Source organism: Ambystoma mexicanum, chromosome 1q, assembly GCF_040938575.1.
Source record: "Ambystoma mexicanum isolate Mex_15411 chromosome 1q, UKY_AmexF1_1, whole genome shotgun sequence".
NCBI lineage: Eukaryota > Metazoa > Chordata > Amphibia > Caudata > Ambystomatidae > Ambystoma > Ambystoma mexicanum.
This window is the reverse complement of record NC_090922.1, coordinates 606,952,929-606,975,923: the sequence shown is the minus strand read 5'-3', so window position 1 is coordinate 606,975,923 and position 22,995 is coordinate 606,952,929. Positions and strand designations below refer to the sequence as shown.

Below are 22,995 nucleotides of genomic sequence, written 5' to 3'. Positions count from 1 at the left end.
CCTTCAGAACCCAATGGGCACCAGGATCCTCCATGACCTGTAATCACCTGCACTGCCTCAGGGCCTCTGGGGATTTAGGGCTTGTATCTGTAACCCTACGACCCCTTGCCTCCTTGCACTACCTAGAGCTGGCTCCTCCGTCTGCACTCAGGCTCCTCTGTCTGCACTTACTCAGAGCAATGTTGCCCTGATCACACTTCCTCCTTTCCCTCCCCCTGGCACTTCCCCTTTCCATTCCCCCTGCACTTGCACAATCTGAATTGCACAAAGCCTAGTAAGATTGTTTCATCCTCCCTACCCTACCTTGTCTTGTTGCACCTAGAAACACTTGTGTACAGGAGCGTTATAAATTACTCATATCTTATCAAATCATATCATATGAGCTCAGCTGTATGACAGACCCTTGCAGGAACAGCATCCCCTTCCCAAGAAACTAGAAATGGCAGTACAACACCTACATATGAAAGTCTTAGGTGGCAACTTTGTTTTCAGTTTAAAGTTTTAAAGTAATCTTTACAAAATTAGCAGATAACTGAGGACTCCATCACTTTTTATGATCTGGGGCAATCTTACTGTCTGCCCACCTTTCCCTTTCCTGATTGTTTGACGGGCACACACCCAGTATGGTGTAAGGACGCAGCAGGCGCACTGCTGCAGATTCACTCCGCAACTCAAACTCCTTGGTGGCTGCTTCTCCATGTGACCGGCACCTCTTCAAGCACTGACTGCGGATCTCACATAGATGAACATACCGTGAGGCGATCTTGGGCTCTATTGTGGGTGGCGCATGATCGGGCAGCAACATACTGTATCTGACCCCTTCCCTCTTTTTTTTTTCTTGTATATAAACAAACACCGGCAACCGCACTAAGCACGTGGACAGATGAACAAAGGGTCCTTCAATAGATGATTCCTGCGCCGACAACATACAACGCAAGGGACTATTCACCCAATGATTTAGATTGGAGCAATGTATGGGGCATGTTGCAAGTGCATTTACAGGGGTCGTTCACTTCGCCCTGAAGAAGGCGGCTATTACGAACACTACGAGTTACATTTTTTCGACTTGAATTGTTACATATCTGCTGCCGAAATGAATACTGAGCAGGAGGGAATTCATGACATAACTCCAAGGTTGACAAGTCTGGACTCAAGGAGATACTATCAACATTTCCTTACTGGACTTTTCCAGCGTTTCCCCCTGCAGTGTCGGCAAAGAGTGTCTTTTGGTGTAAATAATCAATAGATACCACTGCTTACTACAGAGCACGCAACATAGAATGTCTATGCCAACCATTTGGTAGGATCATTGCCAGTTGGACTAGATGGTGGCATAACCTTCACAGGATTTCTATCTCAATGAGTAGATGTAAACCTACATTGCCCTCTAGATGCTATGTAAACGTGCTCTGTGATTCATGCACCAGTGAACCTTTCTTCCTGGTGAACACCCATGGGTAAAACCAGGGTGATTTGTGATTGATTGTTTGAAAACTCTAATTGTCGTGTCTTCGCAATAATGTCCAATTAGAGATTGGCTTTTCATATATGTTTGATTTTTGTGCATCACATGTACTTGCTTATAGTAGCTCTTTGTCACTATGATTTCTTTGGAATACTAGATTTAATTTGCAAGCAATTTCGTGCTGAGGGATGCCAACATATATATTTTTTATTTGTTTTTTTATTGTTATTTGTGGAAACTAACCCTATTTAGAAGTGTTTACACCTTTAGGGGTGATAGCATATTTTTTCTCAATCATGTATTGTCATCTGTGAAAATTAACTATACTTTCTAATATAACTATTTGAGGCCACTATTTAGCCCCTTTCTGTGTGTTTCTTTCTGGATCAAATTTTGTTTTTTTGATTCATTCAATCAGTAATACTGAGGGTCCCTAACTTGGTCTGGACAAAATATGACCAATATGGGGATGACCCCCTGTTAGCAGTACTTCCCCCTCTTGTTTTTTCACCTCATTGTGTAACAGTCAAAGTGCCTGAAATGAACAGGATAGGCTGTGCAATGTAATGCAGTTATCTTTAGCTTTAAATGCTGAAAAAGTATAACAGCGCATTTTCAGCTTTACAACAGGGGGTTCTCCATATTATATGAACATACAAATGGTCTAGTGCTGAGCGGGTCTAAACTCAGTGGTACTGCTTATATTGTTTGGGTGAGGATGAAAGGAGGAGGCGGACATTTCAGAATTCAAACATAATGTCTCTGGGGATCTACATATATTTACAGCTGGTTCCATGGGCTCAACCTACCTAATTGCTATAAGCAAATGTCTTGTCGTCTGCCACACAACAGTAACCTCCATGCAAAGTAAGTGATACATGTTAATATTCTAAAGCTCACCAAAGCTAGTATTGAGGGTGAACCATTGCCCACGTTTCTCACCTAACATCAGTACTTCATTCACACTCTAGCTTCTCAAAAATAGGCAGAAACAGACCTATAATTGTGTTATAGAAGTTTTGTTTTTGTTTAGGGGATCTCATTTTACATTGTTGTACATATTAGAACTGCAAGTATCAGAATGCAATATGGTGTGAACCTCAAGTTAACGAAAGGTTGATTGTTTTATACAAGACATCTAGGGATCTCTGTTAACTTCTGTGGGTTGTAGATAGTACTATCGTTAAAGACTCGGACACACCCCAGAAGACTCTGTGTGATAGTCACCAACTTGTATTCATTGTTTGACAAACAGTAGTAGATTAGTTTTATGCAAAATATGAATACAAGTTGCAGTTCCACAAACATATGGACAATTTTCTTTGTGCATCAAATAAGCAGATATCATGAATCAGTCAGTGATAAGAAATGTTAAAAAGAGATTTATTTTGTTGTTTAGTTTACTTTGGAGTGGGCACAAATTGTGAAATCAGCAGAGGGATTTGAAACCAAGGCAGGCCTATTGATATTCTAATGGCCCCAATACTAACGCCTTGCAGGATTTAGGATTTATCAGGTAAAGTGTGCACTTTTACACTTCCCTAATAAGTTAGCTCTCTATTACAAAAACACTGCTTACAATAAAGACATTAAGCCTCATTTTGAATTTGGTGGTATTTTCTATCATGTTAATCTCCATTTGTGGAGTTCATTAGGGATTTAGAACATTTAGTGTGGGTGGTGTAGAGTAATTTATTTATTTATGAAATATTGTGTATTTGAAGGTTTTGTTCTACACAGGAGCATTCTCTGATCAAACACTCACTGTCACAATAATCATATCACTAAATTCTGACACAAGAAAAAGGCTGTATTTGATCTGAATGTTCAATTTTATGAAAATAGGAATCAAAACCAAAGGTGGTGCTCTAACTTTATGTTGGGGGAAGTCATCCAAAATACTGCACAATCACAGACAGCGTGTCTGCAGGAGAAAAAAATTGCCTGCCTGTTTTTTCTACCTAATTGTTACTGCACACAAACATTTGATGAATCAGAACTAGGTTACCTATCCTAGACAGCAACTTGAAATGGACATTTAAGTTATCAACGGTTGCTGGGTTGCAAATATCCTCTTATTTTTAATCAAAAACAAACAATGTAATACTCTTTTTCCCCTCTAACAATAACGACAAGTGTTGACATCATAGAAAAATTCAAAAATAAAATTCACTGAATTTTCTCCAATGCCATTAACAGGTGTTGGCATCAGAGAAAATCTACATCATATCCATCATGTTGAAGTATAGCTTCCTTATTCACTTGGCAATGTGCTATATCTACGGGGTTATGCTGTGTTCTAGTATAGGCATAGATGCAAATTACAAAGTGTGATGTTTTGAAGTAGTAATACATAGGCCTGGGTTTAGGGATTGGTGCATACTTTTTGGAGAACACAAAATATTGGTTTATTAAATTGTCACACTAACATAAACATATATTTATCTGAAGGGATAGGAACTAACTCATCCATCCTACTTGGAACTAGAAGTCCCCTTAATGCAGAGTCACTTCCTTTCTGCACAATGTTATTGGGAATATGGCAATGGTGTTCAAATTGTCATTATTTTCTTGGAGAAAAAAATGGATAAATGAATCTGCCTTTTATCCCATTAAAGTAGTACCGTTCTACTCAGAATTTCTGTTTGTATGTACACTTTGGCCCCCACTGGTCAAAAGTTGAATAACCTTATGCAAAACTGTGAAGATGTTGTAAACCATTTCATAGTTTCAATATTAAAATACAGCAGTGAAAACAAGGTGATCAATTTATTTGGCTATTGTGAAAGGAAAAGTTGCATTTCATGCCCAAAATAATATGGTATTTTATTTTAAATCACTTCCCTGATTGCTTTTCTTTCAACACAGTCCTATTTGGTGGGCTAGCTGGTAAAGTATTCCCCTAAAGGGCTTTCAGTTGCTTCCCGGGGTATTTGCTAGTTCTTGGGTCATATCTCTGACTGCACAGGGATTATTATACTCACTTTTGGTTGGTCTTTTTAAAGCTCAGAACAGGTAGAACATTTGCAGCTCCAGGCAACTTCACCAGGTCAGCAAGGTCCTCTGCTTTTTTTCTGCTTCCAAAATCCTTCTCTGGTAACCTAGATCTATTTTGGGCAATGTTTTCTGCATCTGACTTCCTCTGGAGAAAAGACCTTCATAAGGGGGTCTTCCAACCATCTCCAAGTTATAATCCAACATAAAACTCCCATTGGGCAGGGTCCCTCCATATGCAGATTTGCAAGAATCACAGAACTCTTTGTATTTTCTGTGCGTCTGCGCTTAAATAGCTGATAAACATAGCCCATGCAGCATCATTTGATGCCACCATTTTGCACTGGATGGATTCTTTCATTGGTTCTATTCCCATAGTGACACTTCCAGTGAGGCACCCTTTGTTTGGATAGGAACACTTTAGTTTGCCATGTGGCAATGGGAGGTGCAGGTCATATTTGGAACCAAATCCATGTTTCTCCTATAACTTCTGTCAGGAACATATTGCATTATTCATAGACTTATTTTTAAAATTGCACGATCATCTTGCATCTGTAGACACTGAATACGCCCCAGGAGCATGACATATGAAAAAGCTATTAAAATATTTACATGTATTAGTAATTCATAGATGCAACTAGGTCGTGTTTATTTTTATATTATGGGGAATGCTCCAGTGAGTCCAAATCTGTTTTCAATGTTAAAAACCAATATAATGTTAGGAAGTTATGAACAAAACGGGTAATAACATTATTTGTGTCCTGTTAAAATAAATGGTCATGGCAATTTTGCTTGCCAAATCTCAGTGGAGGTGAGTGCCTTTCAAGCATAACATTAACTTTCAAAGGCAGACACAGGCTCCAAGACATAAAACAGACAGACACCGATAGTACTTTATTGTGGAGTTATGTCAAAAGGTCGAATGTGCTTGGGAATTAATTTCTTTGAATCTTAGTACTGTGAAAACCTTACAATATAAACTCATAGCTCATCAAAATCTGTTCCCACCATAGAACCACATTTTCTGGAATCTATTTGGATGTGTTTGTATCTATTTATTAAGATAATGACATAGGGCCTCATTATGAGGAAGGCGGTAGAGGGTTGACTGCGCCGGTAGAGCTTCCGGCGCCGTTAACCCTCCACCGCATCATTACGAGGTCTGCTCGCGGGTCCCGCAGAGGACGTCTGGTAAAAGCAGGCATCCTTAGCGGGACCCACTGGCAGACCAGGATGCTAACAACGGGCCCATCATTAACAGGCCCGTTGTTAGCATCCTCCCCATTCACATTAAACGGGAATGGGGATGTACTGGGTCCAGGTCCCGGGAAAAGGAATTACCGGGCCCTCCAATGTCAGAATGGGCCGGTAATTCCTCATTCCCGGAACCCGAACCTGGTACCCGGTATGGGGGTAGCCATGTCGCTAAAAGCGGCATGGCTACCTCCATACTCATTATGAGGCCCATACTCTAATAAATGAGCGTCTCTGTGTTCAGTTGATCTTTAATGCATTTTACTGATTAATGAGAGGATTTGCTCTGGCAGGTGCCTGACCTCTGGTCATGAGAACTACTCTTTGTCCTGGCAAATATGCTTCAAACCTAGACATGCCACTACCAGATCAGAACTAAGTTTGCCTTCTTAAAGGGACATGTGATACAGAACACAAGGCATTGCTATAGATTTTCTTTTAAACAAGTAAACAAAAAAAAGTGTATTTCGGTTATACAAAAGATACCATAAAAACCTCTTCAATAATCAACAATTCACAATATTACAGTCATAATTAAAAATAATGAAAATACCAACAACATCAAAACCCTAAAAACATTGCCAAGATACTCAGGTTCAAACAAACCATAAAACAAATTTTCTCAGAGACAATGCACTCTATAAAAAGGGCAAAGATGCCCACGTCACATAAACTGAGTCTGCCCATAACAAATAATGAAAAGCAGGCTCATAACAACGGAATCATTGGCCCTGCAACACTGGTTTTAATGTAAACTCTCTGATGGATGAGAATGTTGGACAAAACAATAAGAAAATTGTTAAATCTTCTTCAGCCGCCACACAAAATACACGTGATTGGTCCTCCTTCCCCTTGGACCAGGCCACCACCACCACTGCTCCCATAAAAAAGTCCCTTCATAAGGGGGGTCTTCCAACCATCTCCAAGTTATGATCCCACATAAAACTTCTCCCATTGGGCAGGGTCCCTCCATATGCAGATTTGCAAGAATTTGCAATTAAAAGTGCCCTTGTGATAGGTATATGCTGAGAAGGATTCTGAGCCCAACACAGATAGTTCTGGGGCCATAATAATCATGTGTCTCCTATTAGCAGGCCTCATGATCTCCAATGACTCTCTCTTCTCTCTAAAAGACTGAATTACACTGGCTTTCACGGTTTTTATGACATTGGAAGATATGAGATCTACCGTGTGAAAGTATTGAATCACATCCACTGCCACAGGTGAGGCTTTAACATACCTGAGCCAGGGCATCTTCAGATGGGGTTCCCTAGGCACCAGATATGTAATCAGCTCATGAGTCAAAATGAACTTACCGTTGCCCCAAACTCCCAGCCAGTGATTTACAGGCTTGGATGTTATAAGATCACTAAGAAACCAGCACCCCAGTTCCTGGTGCACCGCAGAATTAGGACATAAACTAGGAAGCCCCATTATTCTTTTAGAAAAGAAAGGTGTTCTCCACCACCTGAATGCACTCAATCTTGCCATAACCCCACAACTCCATACTGTAGCTAGCAACAGAGGTGGCTTGTCCATTATATACTTTGAGCACAACCCCAATTGGCTTTGTTTTGAACGTGTTCAAAGCTCTGGCAACCCCACCAATGCCCTGTTTGAAGCTTATGGTCTGCTTATCAATGTGTGCTTCAGCCCCAAAATTCGATGAGAATCTGACCCCCAGGTAATCAAAATTGTCCAGTCTAGGGATTAGCTCACCCTTGCTAAATATTGGCGGATATTTCAGAGGACTCTTCCCCCTGCAGCAGACCACAACAACTGATTTCTGGGCATTTATTTTCAGGTTCAATTAATCCATAAATCTAGAGTAGCCATTGGCGGGGCACTGTAGGGCTCTAGGGGTACGGGCTAATAAGACTCCATCATTTGCATGACCTAATAATGTCAGATGTCTATTACCCAGCCTTGGTATGTCTTTCACTTCAGCTATACAATGCAAGTTAACTGAATAGGCACATTATCAGCTAAACTGAAAATACAGTTCTACTTTCCTTGAGCATTTTATAAAGACATGCAAACTTTAATTCACAAGTTTATTAAGATCATTTGTATAAGGTTGTTCAATATATAGAGAACAGAGTGCATGCTTTGCACACAGATGTTATGTTAATTGCGTAGCTTGGCTGTGCTAAAATAAACGATATTAAAACTCAACATTTGCTTAAAGACAATTTCTATAAGATTGTACATGATAGAGATGACGCAATGCATGCTTCACAGGTTGTGCACACAGAATTGGGAAAAGTGCATTACAATGGTGAACGGTAATGCGCACTATGCGTTGTCTTGCAAACACGTGTTCCATTTACATTAGTTAAGTCTAAGAGCAGCAGTTTCTCCTACAGTTTCTCCTCTGAAACACCTCCAAGCTCTGGTAGTGCAGTAAAGGTGACTGTAGTTCCATTACCACCAGTATTTATTCACACACCCTTACTTGTGACGACGTCCATTGTGGTGAAAAAAAGACACTGCAGACCAGTGCAAGGCGTTGCTATTAGATCAAGCTGCAAAGGCGGAACTTTGGACCAAGTTCACCACCCTCCATATGACCCAACGGCAGAGGCACCAATCTCCCAAACATGGGCAGCTCGCGTCACTATGGAGCCAGTAAAGCATACTGGCCCTTTCGGAGCCCCGAGTGGTAAATGCCGGTGGTGTGTCCGATCCTGAACATGTGCTTCACAGTGGAATCATTAAACAGACCTTTAGGTGAATACCCGGGTTTAGTTTTGGCTTTGGTTATTGTCTATACCAGCCTGGAAGGCATGCTAAGGTATTTGATTGAGTACATGGCAATCACTGGCCCCAGAATCTCAATGCATATAAATGATGCAACTCTTGGTTTGGTTTGCATTTGATTATGTGCGCGAGTCTACACGCAAGCTGTCTACTTTCTGTGCTTGCAGCCTGCAGGTGACGTGATGTATGTACAGTTCTCACCTCGTTTCCCTTCCCCTATGCCTCAGCAGCTTTATAGACATCATTTCGAAATAAAACATTTTGAAAGTCAAAAAGTCGAAAAAAAAATGTCGAAAAAAAATAATGTCGAATTTATTTTTTATGACGTTTTTTTTCGAAAAAGTTCAACCCGCCTTTTTTTTTTACCTATTTTTTTTATATAAACTAGAGCCAAAAAAAAAAAATATTGAAACAAAAAATAATTGACATTTTTATTTTCGACATTTTTTATTCGACTTTTTTGACATTCGAAATGTTTTATTCGATATTATGACTGGACACCGCCTCAGCAACATGTTAATGTCTGCTGGGGGGCGGGGGGAGGGGCAAGGAATGGGAAATCCTCTTTCCACCCCCACCATGTTTGTAGGATGTTGCCAATGCTGTGCTTGTGTGAAGAGGAGAGGCTGCTGAAAAACAAGAGCGGTGCACGTGGTTGGCGCTGAGAGCCAATAGACTGTGTACTGATGGGACTGATAGTCGCTTCGGTTAAGTGAGGGGGGTATGAAGGTGGGGTCACGTGGCTTAAGGGCGGCGCCTGCAAATGTGAGGCCCTTACTTATGTATAAGGACTGGGCGCTGTGTGTGAGGGAGAAACTGTGTCTTATGTGTGGTGTCTTTACCAGGTGACTTAGGCTTGAACTCTCAGTGGATGGGATTCCTGAAGCACGTGAGGCTGCACATCACATATAAAGGCAGCAATGGGCATGTGAGGCTGCACATCACATATGAAGGCAGCAATGGGCATGTGAGGCTGCACATCACATATGAAGGCAGCAATGGGCATGTGAGGCTGCAATTCACATATGAAGGCAGCAATGGGCATGTGAGGCTGCACATCACATATGAAGGCAGCAATGGGCATGTGAGGCTGCACATCACATATGAAGGCAGCAATGGGCATGTGAGGCTGCACGTCACAAATGAAGGCAGCAATGGGCATGTGAGGCTGCACGTCACAAATGAAGGCAGCAATGGGCATGTGAGGCTGCACATCACAAATGAAGGCAGCAATGGGCATGTGAGGCTGCACATCACATATGAAGGCAGCAATGGGCACGTGAGGTTCCACCTCCTGGGAATGGTTGAGTCACTATTGTCACAGATGGCACAAGACACACTCATAGCCAGTCTAAGGGGTTTATTGGTAATTCATTGGGCACTAGGGCCGTCCCTCTCTGTCTCAAATCCCCTCCTCCCTATCTGTAACTCCCTAACCCGAGGTTTAAATATAGCAATGTTTCACCTGTCTTTATGCTACTTGGTAAATGAGCTAAGATGTTAATCTGAAGCCTCCTGGCCGTATCTCTCTAAATTCCCTCAGGGACTAGCTGACATTCCCTACTCCAACCAGTTTTTTATGATCTAGAGGGATAGGGAATTGTGCCTTAGAGACACTCTGGTTAGTGCAAGTGTTTTCTATAATGCTCGCTCTATCCTCTCCTCCTACTTTGTCTCTGCCTCTCTTCCTTTCCCTCAACTCCAGCCACATCCTTTCTCTCCTCCATCCACGCACCTCTCTATGATGTCTTTCACTCCTCCTGGGTCTCGCCTCCACCTATTGATGTTACTACTCCCCTTCCACACTACTACTCCTTCCTCCACACTACTACTCCCTCCTCCACACTTCTACTCCCCTTCCACACTACTACTCCCTCCTCCACACTACTACTCCCTCCTCCACACTACTACTCCCCTTCCACACTACTACTCCCTCCTCCACACTACTACTCCCTCCTCCACACTACTACTCCCCTTCCACACTACTACTCCCTCCTCCACACTTCTACTCCCCTTCCACACTACTACTCCCTCCTCCACACTACTACTCCCTCCTCCACACTACTACTCTCTCCTCCACACTACTACTCCCCTTCCACACTACTACTCCCTCCTCCACACTACTACTCCCTCCTCCACACTACTACTCCCCTTCCACACTACTATTCCCTCCTCCACACTACTACTCCCACCTCAACATACTACATCCAACCCCTCCACACCACTACTCCCACCTCCTCACTATTCAGTCTCCCTCCAGTCACATCTACTTCTCAATCACTCATAACACTAGTTTTCTAGCTGTACCCACCACACAAGCATGCCCACTCACATAACAGTACCATTTCTACTCTCTAGCCAATACCTCACCTGTTTCTGAAAACGCTTCCACACTCTGCCGCTCCGTTCTCCCTCCTACTGATCTCTTGGTTTCACACCTCCTCCTCCTCCTCTGACCTCACCTGCATAACCCATCCTCTCTGTTCCTGTGGGGGTCTGTTAGCCTAAAATTGTGCTAGTTCCCACCCACTTAATCTGCATGGATCTCCTGTGGAACGGTTGCACGAGAGAGTGATTGCTCAAGTTTATGTTGGGAGGCTTAGCTTCCGCTGCCCCACAGTTAAGTCCAGAGATTGTTGGGGGTTTAGCCTCTTGAAAAAGTTGCTGTTAGTTTAGTGGGGCCGCAGGCGACATTAGCAGCTTGCTGCTATATTCTTGGAGCAGCGTGCAGTCTCCCCGTTCTCCGTGCGTGGATGGTGTCATTGTGTTGTTCTCTCCCTTCTCCTTTCCTATCAGCCGCTTGCTGGAGACTGGCAAATGGCTCCATGGTGGTCGGGTTGCAGCTTCTTTATGGGTGTTGTGATTCTCTTGATGCAAGCTCTTGCTGAGCTGGTTTCATTCTTCTTTCAGGAGAGATTTCCCTAGGGGAAATCGGAACAGACTGGCAATGTATGGCAGGAGATGCACACAGACTACTAAACAATAAACTGGCACGGGGTACAGTGGCCCTCTTAATTGCCACGTTCTTGGGGAAAGGGCAGAGTGTTCCCCTCTTGTCAAGGCCAAGGTATTGGCTTTGTCAGACAATGTGACGCATTAACTGACATTATTGACCAATTGAGGCTTCAATTGACATACAATGGCAGCGCCATCACACATGAGGCTGCACCTTCAATACAAAATAGCAGTAATTATGTAAGTATTACAAGCATTGGCAAAGCCAACCGTCTTGGCTTGTGTGTGGGTAAATTGTCCATATTTTCCAGGCACTTCTATGATGGTACTATGTGGCCATCTGTACATGTATCTGCGTGTATCTGTACATGCTATGCCAGTGACTGTACATGCTATGCCAGTAACTGGCACATGCCGTTCTAGTGCCTGCGGAAGAACCAACATTTTAGGCTTTGGCAATTATTGTTTTATCACAAAATCAGTTTAAGGAATAGATGAAAAGACACACAAGCTGGCTGAAGGCATACTGGGTTAAGGCAATTCTATCACAGCGGTAGGTGTTTTACCTGGTTTATTTTGCGGTACTTGAGACATTACATTTGAGAAGGTTGTTCCAAAAGCACACAGCTATGCTCATAGAGATTCCAGTAGGATGTGTTTTACGAAGGGAGGGGCAGGAAGTGGGACTTGCATGGCCATGTGAGCCGGTAAATGTCCAAACAACACCCACAGCCTGTGTTTTTCTTCACATCTCCTCTCTCTCACATCGTCTCTTCCCTTGACAATAGTTTTGGATGATAAGTACCACTTAAGAGCCAAAACTAAAACGTATTCAATGCAGAGGCGGACGCTATTTAGCTCTGCTAACGCTTGCTTTTCTAATCTCAGCTCCCTCTAAAGCAAAGACTCTGTTGTCTTTCTCATATGCACCAGGATCAGCAAACACGCGTATTTCAATTGAGTTAACTCGTGTACCCTTCCTGTCTGATTGTGTCCCTTACTTTAGGGCTCGGATTGATCTGCAGAGGGCCCAATTTGTTTGTTGGATATCCAGGGCTCAAGTTGAGGGTACACGTGGGGGGACGGAGTCCACTCCCTTTATTCAGAGGGTGGACTCAGTCCCCCCCAGCTAAAATGAGAATCATTGGAACTCCGTTTTGAATTTATGACTTAAAGCCAACCACAGGGATCAAACTACAGTCTTTAGGTTTGTAGGCTGGACACTTCACCACTGCACTATATAACCTGATGAAAAATAACAAACAACTAAAGGTGAAATACCCCATTTCGGTACTGCAGGTGCTAGGGAAAACATTCGTATTGGTAATTCTTGGAGTTTAAAACATTCACACCTTTTAACGTTTTCAAAAACACTATTAGAAGAAAATATCCTGTCTTGGTTTTGTGTGTGTGTTGATAGTTTGAAAGGTAAATGCCATTCGTCCAGTTCATTTTGGGTGGTTATGCAAAGCAATTTCACCTTGATATGCTAATTTCTGGCGAGTCCTCCCATTTTAATTTTTAGGACTTGGCCCCTGTAATATCCTTCCCTCCATAAAAAAAAGTGGGATTCCCCCTTGCATGGACTGCAGGCTCGCCATCTTCTGCTTCACCTTGAATGCAGTGGCCCCCTCCAGGGCAATCCTTGCTTCCTTGATAGCTGATGCACTCCCGAATGCCGCTGTTGGCCCACTCAAGTAGACCATTGGCTCTCAGCGGTACAAGGACGTCTGCCCTCTAAGGGGCGGTGTTCTCACTGCTACTGAAATTCATTCCATTATCTTGTCGAGAGCTAACTCTTCTGGGAGCCCTCCCCTAATGAACATGTCTGGCATTACAGTGAACACAACATCTGTGTTAATTCTCTATGCAAAGCCGACCTCGTACCACTCTAAGCAGAAATCTACGGGTGTGCATCCTTTGGTGAGAGCTGAAGGCCCTTGAAGTATCAGTAGCTGGTATACAGTTGTTTCATCTCCAGTATATTTTCTGCAGACAATTTTTCCACAAAAAACTCATTGAAAAATATAGTTGGGTGGAGGCAAGGGGATATATGGGATAGGGATGGTGTGAAATAGGGAGTATATAACAGGGGGGTTGGGAACCCCAGACCCTCCCCCAAATATTAAAAATACATTTGATAAGTTTTTTCAGTTAAAAAGTGTCGGCAAAAAAAATAATTGAAAAAAACTGGGGCTGAAATTACAAAGAACCCAATAGCTCTCTCCATGGATGTTGTTCCTAAACAATATATAGGTGAAAATGGAGAAGTTGACGCCTTGTGAATTGCCACTTGAAAAGGATTTTGCACAACCCTTACCTACTTCATTTAAGTTCCTGCCCATAAAATGGCCTCCAATACGTCTCTCCTCTCCTTAGTCTCCATAGATGCCCCCCTGTGTGGAAACTGCAGCTACTAGTTCCCCCTAATCATTGATCTCAAATATGACTGCACTCCAGATACTTCTTTCAAGTCCACCCCTTGGATGCACCTTCTGAAATTCCTCCTCAGCCTTGCATTCCAACCCAGCACTCTCATTTTAAGGAAGCCTGCTCTCTTATGTCTAAAGTGACAGCCATCACGGGGAGGGGGTGGGAGGGGTGTTTCAAAATATGAAACATCCAGCTACTAGATCTCCTCCAAACTTAACACCCCACGGGGCCAATGAAAACGTAAGCACCCATTTTAAACCCTGATCAACTCCCTTATGGTCAAGAGACTGACCACATGTTCCGAACCCCCCCTCCCCCCCATCCCCCCCCCACCTTCACTCACATTCCTGCTCTCTCCCTCGCTCACTTGAGCTGTTTTCCTGTTTACTGTGCTATACAAGAAGGGGGTAAGGGGGATGTACAAACACTGGTACAGGACTGACATCTAGTGCTACATTACAGAAATTCTTTCATTGAGAGCCTTATGGAGCAGGCAGACACCCGGGCAATAGTGCGTCCTAGTGGTCAGGTAGTGCATAGCCGTGGCTAAAATGCTGTATGGCTGGGGTATGCAATCTTTGGCTCTCCAGATGTTTTGGACTACAACTCCCACCAGTCCTACCCAGCAAGGTAAATGGTAATTAACCCTGAGAGTCACAGTCATAAGCATCTGGAGATTTAGCAGCACAGGTGCGAGAGGTGACACAATGGATGCAGACTGGATCTTAGAAGCTCTTGGCATTCAATTAAACAGGCAGTTGTGGGCCCTTACTTATGGAACAACCCTGGTGTAAGAAAGAGCAGAGATCAACAGGGATATATATGTATATCATTATGAAAAGGAAAATGGAAACATGAGACATAGTAAGCCATAGTCAGAAACTAGTGTAATTTCCTTCCCCTTTCACACCGGCACTACGAGATAAAGACTTTGGCTGATGCCACAATGAATGGTGATGCAATGTAAGCAAGATTTTGGGTCACAAGAAAGTGTGAGACATATATGCCAGAAATTGAGGCACTGGCCCATGAACCTGACTAACAAAAGAGAAGCTTCAAGACAGCGGTTCTCAAAAAACACATGCAAGAGTCCACAAGCATGGAAGGCCTTATGGAGAAAATACTTAGGGCAATATTACCGTAGCGGGGAAGGTTGGCCGTACAGGAAAAAATGGCAAGCAGAACTAAACATCACAATAACAGGTAAAATGTTGGATAAAACAAGCAAAAAGTCATGCAAGGGATCCATATGTGTTCAACACATAGAAATGAAATTAAAGATTTTACAGAGGAGGTATTTTACTTCAGATAGGCTACAAGCTGTGGCACCAGAGAGAAGGGAATTTGATAAGTCTGTAGCCTATTGATTGCGCTTATCGTGTGAGAGTCTCTGCAATTAATTGGCATTTCACAGCCACCGCCCATTCACAATGCATTATGGACTAGTGCTCCCAGAGCAGTTATTCATTATATTTATAGATTGCTTTGTAAATAGTTGCCTGACACTTTTTGTGGTCTCGACTTGTCAAGTCCTTGCTTCTATAAATTCCCATTCACATTAAACAATCAACTAAAGCTCCTTAATAAATGAATTGGTTTAATATCGAATCAGGCAGAAGGATCCGATGTTGGCGAGGATGTGGAAGTAGGGAGACATTATGCCCCATGCTGTGTGATGGGCCACGACTTAAGGCGTTTTGGCGCGAGATCTGGTCACTGATTAAAGGAATAATAGGAATTCCTTCTACTCTAGACCCCAAATATATAATAGTGGGAATAAAAGAGGAAGAACATAGAGGGGCAGGGTTCCAAACCCTTCTCTACAAACTGAGTTTAGCATTAAATTGAGCAATGATGCAAATATGGGGTAAAAAGGCTTCACCATCAATAAGTTTATGGTTGAGAAAAGTATTGGAAATCATAGAAAAAAACGTATAGTGGGGCTGGGAAACCACATGCAGGCTTTTAATGTGACATGGAGCACATTCTTGCAACATATGCACAGCCACACATTAAGGCTCTCGTGACATAGAAAAGCACAATCTGTAACCACGCTAGAGAACGACAGTGAACTACCAGCAAACACGGGGGTCTGGGGGGTGGGGCAGGGTGATGCTGAAAGTTAAACAAACTCCCTGTCTCCTCCTTTATGTGCTGCATACAGCGATGGGAATGAGGCTGAGGGCGGAGTATATGTAAATTACTTGCAAAGACATGTGTGTGGAGAGGTTGGATACATGAACGTGATGCTCTTCATGTAAAATGTTTAATAAAACGGGTTGGAGAAAAATAAACACCTGTAAAGACACAGGTTGCAGTTCCCTCCTGAAAAGAGATTAAGATAAAAGAAGGAATCTTGAGCCATAGGGCCCGATTCCGGGAAATTTGTTGCGGGGAAAATCTGGACTTTGCCGGCCAATCTGCATGCACAACCCTGTTCGTCGATTCATGAAATCGACTTTGCAGGTAAAACCAGTACTCGGTGAGGCTTTCCTGCCGTCAGTCACGTCCCTGCGTGAAGTGGATTGCATTGCGCGAGACTCCTCTCTGGGCGTGGCCGTGGTCTGCGCATATCCCAAAGTAGGGGGTGGAACATGGAGAATGCGGAATAACAAGGAAAATTGTGGGTGTTCCGAGGGCGACAATCGCACGCTCACAACTGCGCAGGAAAAATAGTATTCATGGATCTGACTGCGCAAACTCACGTTGGGGAAATGGCCACGCAAAGCTCTCGTTGTAACTGCTACCCAAAGGCAGGCGTACAGACACTTTGGCATAGGAATCACTGCGCAGAGGTAAGATTGCCTGTTGTATTAAGGGGTGCGTGCGCACATTCAGGGTTCCGATCAAAGTTAGGTGTGTGCCAAAGCACGGTTTATGGGGGTTTGCATGCTTATTTACTGGGAAATTACCACTTTTACGATACATGGTATGCTTGATGTGGGGGTGCTGGGAACAGTTACGAGGGACCCTACGCAGCATCAAAGGGTGCTACCTCGGTTGTGAGGGTTCGCATGCTGGTTTTTTCCAGGGTGTGTTGCTTCGTGGTTGAGGAGTGCGCAACGATCTGTATGTGTGGCTGGAATTGCTATGTGTGGGTGCATATCGTGAGCGTTCCGGATGCTCCTTGCGCATAGGCCTGTTTTGCGTGGAAAATTCTGTGGGCACGCACAAAGTACTTTTCTAAGCGGGAACTTTGCAGGTTCAATGCACCTAATTCCATGAATTGGGCACATAGGGCCTCATTACGACCCTGGCGGTAAGGGGTTTACGCCAGCGTTAGCTGCGCCGACCCCTTACCGCCAATTACGAGGTCCCCTAGCGCCATGGTGCTTTTAACACCTGCTTTTAGCAGGTGTTAAAATCCATGGCGCTAAGGGACCATGGAGTTAATTACGCCACCGTAATTTACGGTGGCGTAATTAACGCCTTCCCCACTCCCATTATGCCCTATGGGGCAAAAATGGGAATGGGGAAGGGTAAATGGGGATTGGGGACTTGCCGCCCTGCCAAGGTCGGAATGGGGCGGTAAGTCCGCCAACCACCATGGCGTAAACGTAGTTTACGCCATGGTGGTAAAGTCACGGCCCAGGCGGTAACTTACCGCCTGGGTCGTAATGAGGCCCATAATGTACAGACTTTGGTGCAGGTGTTCAGACTTGTCAGAGATTCCACAGACAGGTGTCCAAAAGGGGACCATAATCTGCTTCTTACACACACAGGGTCTGTAGTGCCTGCAACCACTAGCCCACACAACTGCTCTTCTGGCACTAGGCAATGTTAAGCCATGTGTCAAGGGGTGCTTATGGGAGAGTGTAACCATGCCTTCTAAGGTGCTTATGGGAGAGTGTAACCATGCCTTCTGCACATGCTTTCTTAGTTGTTGCAGGAGGCCATGCTGAGCTCGCTCTGGTGTTCTGGAAGTGGAGACGTCATCGAAGACTGGTGCCGGTGTGATGCCACTGCATTTGGCATGGATGGGCTGCCCACCTGTGCGCCTTTGCCACAGCCTGTGTAAGTTACATGTCCCTCTTCCTGTCACTTGCTTCCTCTGCTCACATTCTTCCATCCCTGCTCCCTATCCTCTGATGCTTGCTACTGCCCTCTCACTCTACCCACAATCCTCTCTCATTGCTCATTGTTATTTATCCTACCCAAGTCCTCTTTCTGATCATTGCCATCTACCCTCCAGCCAATGCTATGTTTTGCTGTGTGCTACTCTCTCTTACTACCCATGCCAACTCCTATCCTCACACCACTCACGTTTCCTTTCCACTTTCTGCAGCTCATTTACAAAAAATAATAAATTGCACGGGCAGGGCCTGTTACATTTAGTTATATGCAAACAGATACCTTTCGCGTAATTTTAGTCAATTCACTACAAAGTGCAAAACAAAGGTGTAAATGCAGGAGTATCACCTGAGCACCTTTGTTTTTACACTTTGTTGTGACAATTGAGTAAATGCCATCTCCCATTCACGCATGGCAGGTGGTCTTTACAATGGATTCCTGTGCAATCCACCTGCTTTTCTGCATGTGTAAAAAGGAAGCGGATACATGCTGGCGTAAACCAAGAGTTTTGGGATGTGGAGGAGGAATTCGTTGCCTGTATTCCACCTCCAAAAATCATGACCATGCCTGAGAACATGACAACGTGTTAAGACAGGCAAGGCACCTTTACGCCTGCCGTCTGCACGTGTTATACGCTCCAGAGACTTGCCTTCTGTACTCTTGGCTGTCGTGTGACAAGCGGTGCTGGTGAGGATGGTAAGGGTGGTGTGAGGAAGCCTTCTGTGTTGTGAGCATCTGTTTTGCAGCATGCATATGTTATGAATTCTCATGCGGTGTATTTGCCTGCTGTCTGAATCCAGAGCAGTCTGCAAATGTTGTGGGAAAACAACTCGTGACAGCTGGCAGAGAAAATGCTGGTAACCAAAATGGCACGTGTTTAGAGTAAAGCCAGACTCCCCCTGCATTGGGTTCTGTCTTCAGATGTCTTTGACCTTCATCTTGGTCATTCAGAGTTGGCATCTCTTGCAATGAGGGAGGCGTTCTTTTTCCATGGTAACACGAAAATGTGTTGATGTTGTGTTCAAATTGCATTTATCTCTGTACTCGGTTGCTTCCTATCTAGGTTTGAGCTTTATAAATCCCATTCATACTATAGGAGTGGGCCTTAAGCCGTACACCTATGTCCAAAATGTATCAGGGGTGCACTCCCTTTCTGTTATGATGTTAAGAGGACATTATGACCTCTATTGAGCCAACTTCCTCCCAACAGATGTCTGGTCAATCTCTTTGAATCTGGAGTGGTCCAGCATGGAGTGTGATATTAATCACTGATGCATATACATGGATGGCCTCCTTAGAAGAATGCTTGCCTTTGCTGGAGCAAGGATATGCTCTGATCACAGGTCGGACATACTTCAAGACTCTATATTTACCGCAGACACCAACATATACTGGATATGTCACAGGCAGTCATCGTAAACAGTTCATGGTTTCACCATTTGGAAGAAGACTTGCACCCACAGTGTTCATGAATGCATAGAGGGTGCCCGCGGATGGAGCTTGCAGCTACATACACCCTTACCTCGACGACTGAATAATTTGATGTGTGGAACCTAAGGTATATCAACAAGCCACAGGGAATGCAATTCACCTAAAATGTTGACTGTCATAAAGTTTGTTTTGATTCAGGCATAGCACATAAAGTCCTAGGGATGGTTATCCACACCGGTCGAGCAAGACCATATCCCTTTCAGACAGGAACCAACATAAAAAAGAGGATGGCACAGAATGTCTAACACTAAGAGCATTCAACGCCACCTTGGGCATTATCATACTGAGCATGCGCTGGATGCCCTTGGCAGTCTATGGGTGTAGGCCTGCCAGTAATGCCTCGCCAAGCAATGGTTACAGTCAACGCTAGCGATAGAGTGTCTACTGGTATGATCACAAAAACCAAACTCACTGAGCTGATGGGATTCCTATGACATGGCAAAGAGAACAAAAGTACCCTCAATTGACTATGGAGAGGGGCGTGTCCCTTCCTTGGGCGCAGAACACATGTATATCACATGCTTGTACAGAGCAGGAGGACGGTGCCTGAGGGGAAACTCCATGTCCACCGCCTCAAACTTTAAACCCGCTCGTCACTCATTTGAAAATCCAAGTGATGGAGAAGGTGTCAATAAGACAGGCAACACGATGATGATTAAATACACCATCAAATGGGGAGGCACTCACTCCTTACTGCCTTACAAGAAAGCAGAGACTCTGCGACCCGGGGAAATTCAAAGACACTTACTACTGTCAGCCGAGTGCTCCTTTGACTTGAAAATCCAACTCTAGAGAACCTTGGTTACCATCTAAAGTAGCGGACTTAGACCCGAGGCTCTCCAGATATTTTGGACTATTACTCCCAAGATCTCGCACCATTGACCACGCTGGTTCGAGCCGATGGGAGTGGTAGTCCAAAATATCTGGAGAGCTAACGGTTGACAACCCTGACACATGTTTTCTCAGATCCTGTGAGATATGTCTAGGGACATGCATTATTTATTTATTTGATGTACGAGATTCCTCATGTGGCTTTTGAGATGCTTCCTCATCTGGGTCACATCTCTTGTCTGCTGTAATGATGTCTTCTACACCGTGGTGTGGGTGCATGCGGTGTGTGGAAGGGCATATGAAGAATGCTGTGCCTGGCATCAGTTGAGGAAGGGTATAATGGCTGCAATAATGCCTCCTGGTGTGCAGGACACTCCACTAATATGTGATCATTCTTTGATGTTAAGACAGATTGATGGTTTAGGAATAGAGGCTGTCCTGATGGAATATTTGTTAAAGGGCAGTTGATGTAGGTCATATATCACCTGTGGTTCAATAGATGTTTCTTTAGTGGAACTTAAATGTTTCATGGTGTGAAAAAAGTATCCCATGGTTTAAAGAATGTGTTTTCCATTGCCATGGATTCCTCCTATGACTCTGGAACCCTATGAGGGATCGTTGTTGTGGTGCAATTGTCTACAGTAGTGTGTAATAGGCATCCTTCATTTAGCGAAAGGTATGCCTTCTGTGGTGAAATGGAACATGTATTGTGAGGGAGAACTGTTTTGGGCAAAAAAATAAATTCCTTAGTAAGCAGAAGGCCTTGTGTGATGGGAGAGCCCTCTTCCATGATGAGTTGGCCAGTGATGTTCCATCAGACAGTGGTCACCTTCTTGGGTTCAAGGAGAGCAGCCCACGTCCAAGTCTTCAGGAGAGGTTCCATCTCCCAAGAAAAGGCTTAGACTGCATCACTGTTTCCTCACCCAGACGTCATTTCTTGGATCCCAAAGGAATTGGTGTCATTGCCAGAGCTCTCTAATGGCCCAATTCCTGGTGTGAGTAGTTCAATCAGCAGTGCTTTTATGGTGTAGTCTGAGATTTTGAAAACTACACTTCTTAAAGAAAATGAAAACTAAAATAAATGAAATTAAAACAATAAATCCAGATGTTTTCTCAGATGCCCAGACATGCATGAGCCCTGCATTGCCCATCCCTTGATCAGGTGGTGCCCATAGGACTCTAAAGGAAGAATCATAATTCGGTGTTCCCTTCGAGGCCAATGTGATGTTATTGTCCATTCATGATTAGACGGTAGCTCCCTCTAGGGTCCTAAGGGCACACCCTGATGTTGCTACCTTCTCTTTTTAGGTGCTTATGGTCATGCCACTATGTCTCCATTGCTTAGGTGATAGACGGGCCACCAGAGGAATTGGTTTCCAGTCCTTGCCCTGATCACATGACCCCTCTTGGTTATCAGTAGCAAGGACTTTAAATCGCCAACTTCTGCCTGTGAGGTGTCAGCTCTAGGGCCCCGGTCAATGATCTGCTCTGAGTGTAGTCAGATGTGACTTCTAGGCCCAGTAGATGAGGCATCACTTGTCTTGCCTTGGTGAGGTGAGACATGTAGGCCACATTTGATGTGCATGAAGACTCCTTTCATGTCTTGATTGATTGGCTGGAGCCCTGGAGGTATCAATCAATCAATCAATCAATCAATCAATCAATCAATCAATAAATCAATAAATTAACCAACCAGAGGATGGGACTTGACATCCCATTATTACCTTGGCCAGGTGATATCCTTGGTACCCAGTGTAAGGGCATCATTTCATTGCTTTTCCCTCGATTAGTTGGCACTGCTTAGAATGTAGGGACAGTCCTGGCCTTGCTGCCATTCCTTTGTTGAGGTGATAGCTCTTGTGCCCTAGTGAGGAGCTTGTTGTCTTTTGGATGACCCCCTAGACGCCCCAGAGCAATGGACTTAACATTGGACACATTCCCTTCTAGGCTGCAGCTGTCTATGGACCAGGAGCCCAGTAGCACTCTGGTGGTGCTGGAGTGGGAGCACTTGGAGCCTCCAATTGGTGTGCGCATCGTCGATTACCTCATCAGTCAGGAGAAGGTCACCGACAGGCTGGATCACTCCAAGGTGGAGACTGGTGAGTATGACAGGCCTGCACGTAAACAGAGAGCAAAAAGCAAGCCATGTTCAGGGTGTTGGCTCATCTTAATGCAGCATTCTTTTCACAGGCTAGCTTATTGCAGCTTTAAAAAAGGGGGATAGAGGAAGGGTCTCCACCATAAAAAGGTAGACATGAAAACAAAAGAAACTGGTATCAGGCACACAGGGGTAGGGGGTAGAAGGGATTACAGGTGCAGAGGTAGTCTTTAAAAAGAATGCCACTGTAAGATGACCCTAAACCGTTCTTGGAGCAAGTGACACTGGCATGTAAGTCGCTGGCACGTCTGTCAAGAATCTGCCTCTCTCATTCCCACACCATCCGCCTTCAGTTACTTCAGACCCTTCCCCTCATGTCAGTTCCCTCTTATATCATTGTGTTCTCTCTGGTCTCACACATTTCACTGTGTTCCAGTTGTTCTCTGTGGCAGATCAACAAGAACCATGTGGCTTTATTATTTCATACAGGATGACAAAGGGGTAAAGATCTATGGGGATTAGGGGTTAATGTAAAAGAAATAAGACTACCCTTCCTGTGCCCTGTGCCAATATTGGACAAGCTATATGGTTGCAGGGGCTGCCTTATAGTGGGGATGCTGGTTTTCCACAGCAACTCTACGTG

The 22,995-nt window shown here is 44.1% G+C and overlaps 1 protein-coding gene across 2 annotated transcripts in view; it reads left to right on the top strand.

The window, feature by feature from the left end:
* ASTN1 (astrotactin 1) overlaps positions 1-22,995 on the top strand; it is a 1,300,999-nt gene that overhangs the window by 1,229,594 nt on the left and 48,410 nt on the right. For both annotated transcript variants that reach the window (XM_069641148.1, XM_069641147.1), the window contains 2 exons: positions 17,742-17,875; positions 22,202-22,353. In XM_069641148.1, coding sequence (XP_069497249.1) covers positions 17,742-17,875; positions 22,202-22,353 — 286 coding nt within the window. The remainder of the gene's footprint in view (positions 1-17,741; positions 17,876-22,201; positions 22,354-22,995) is intronic.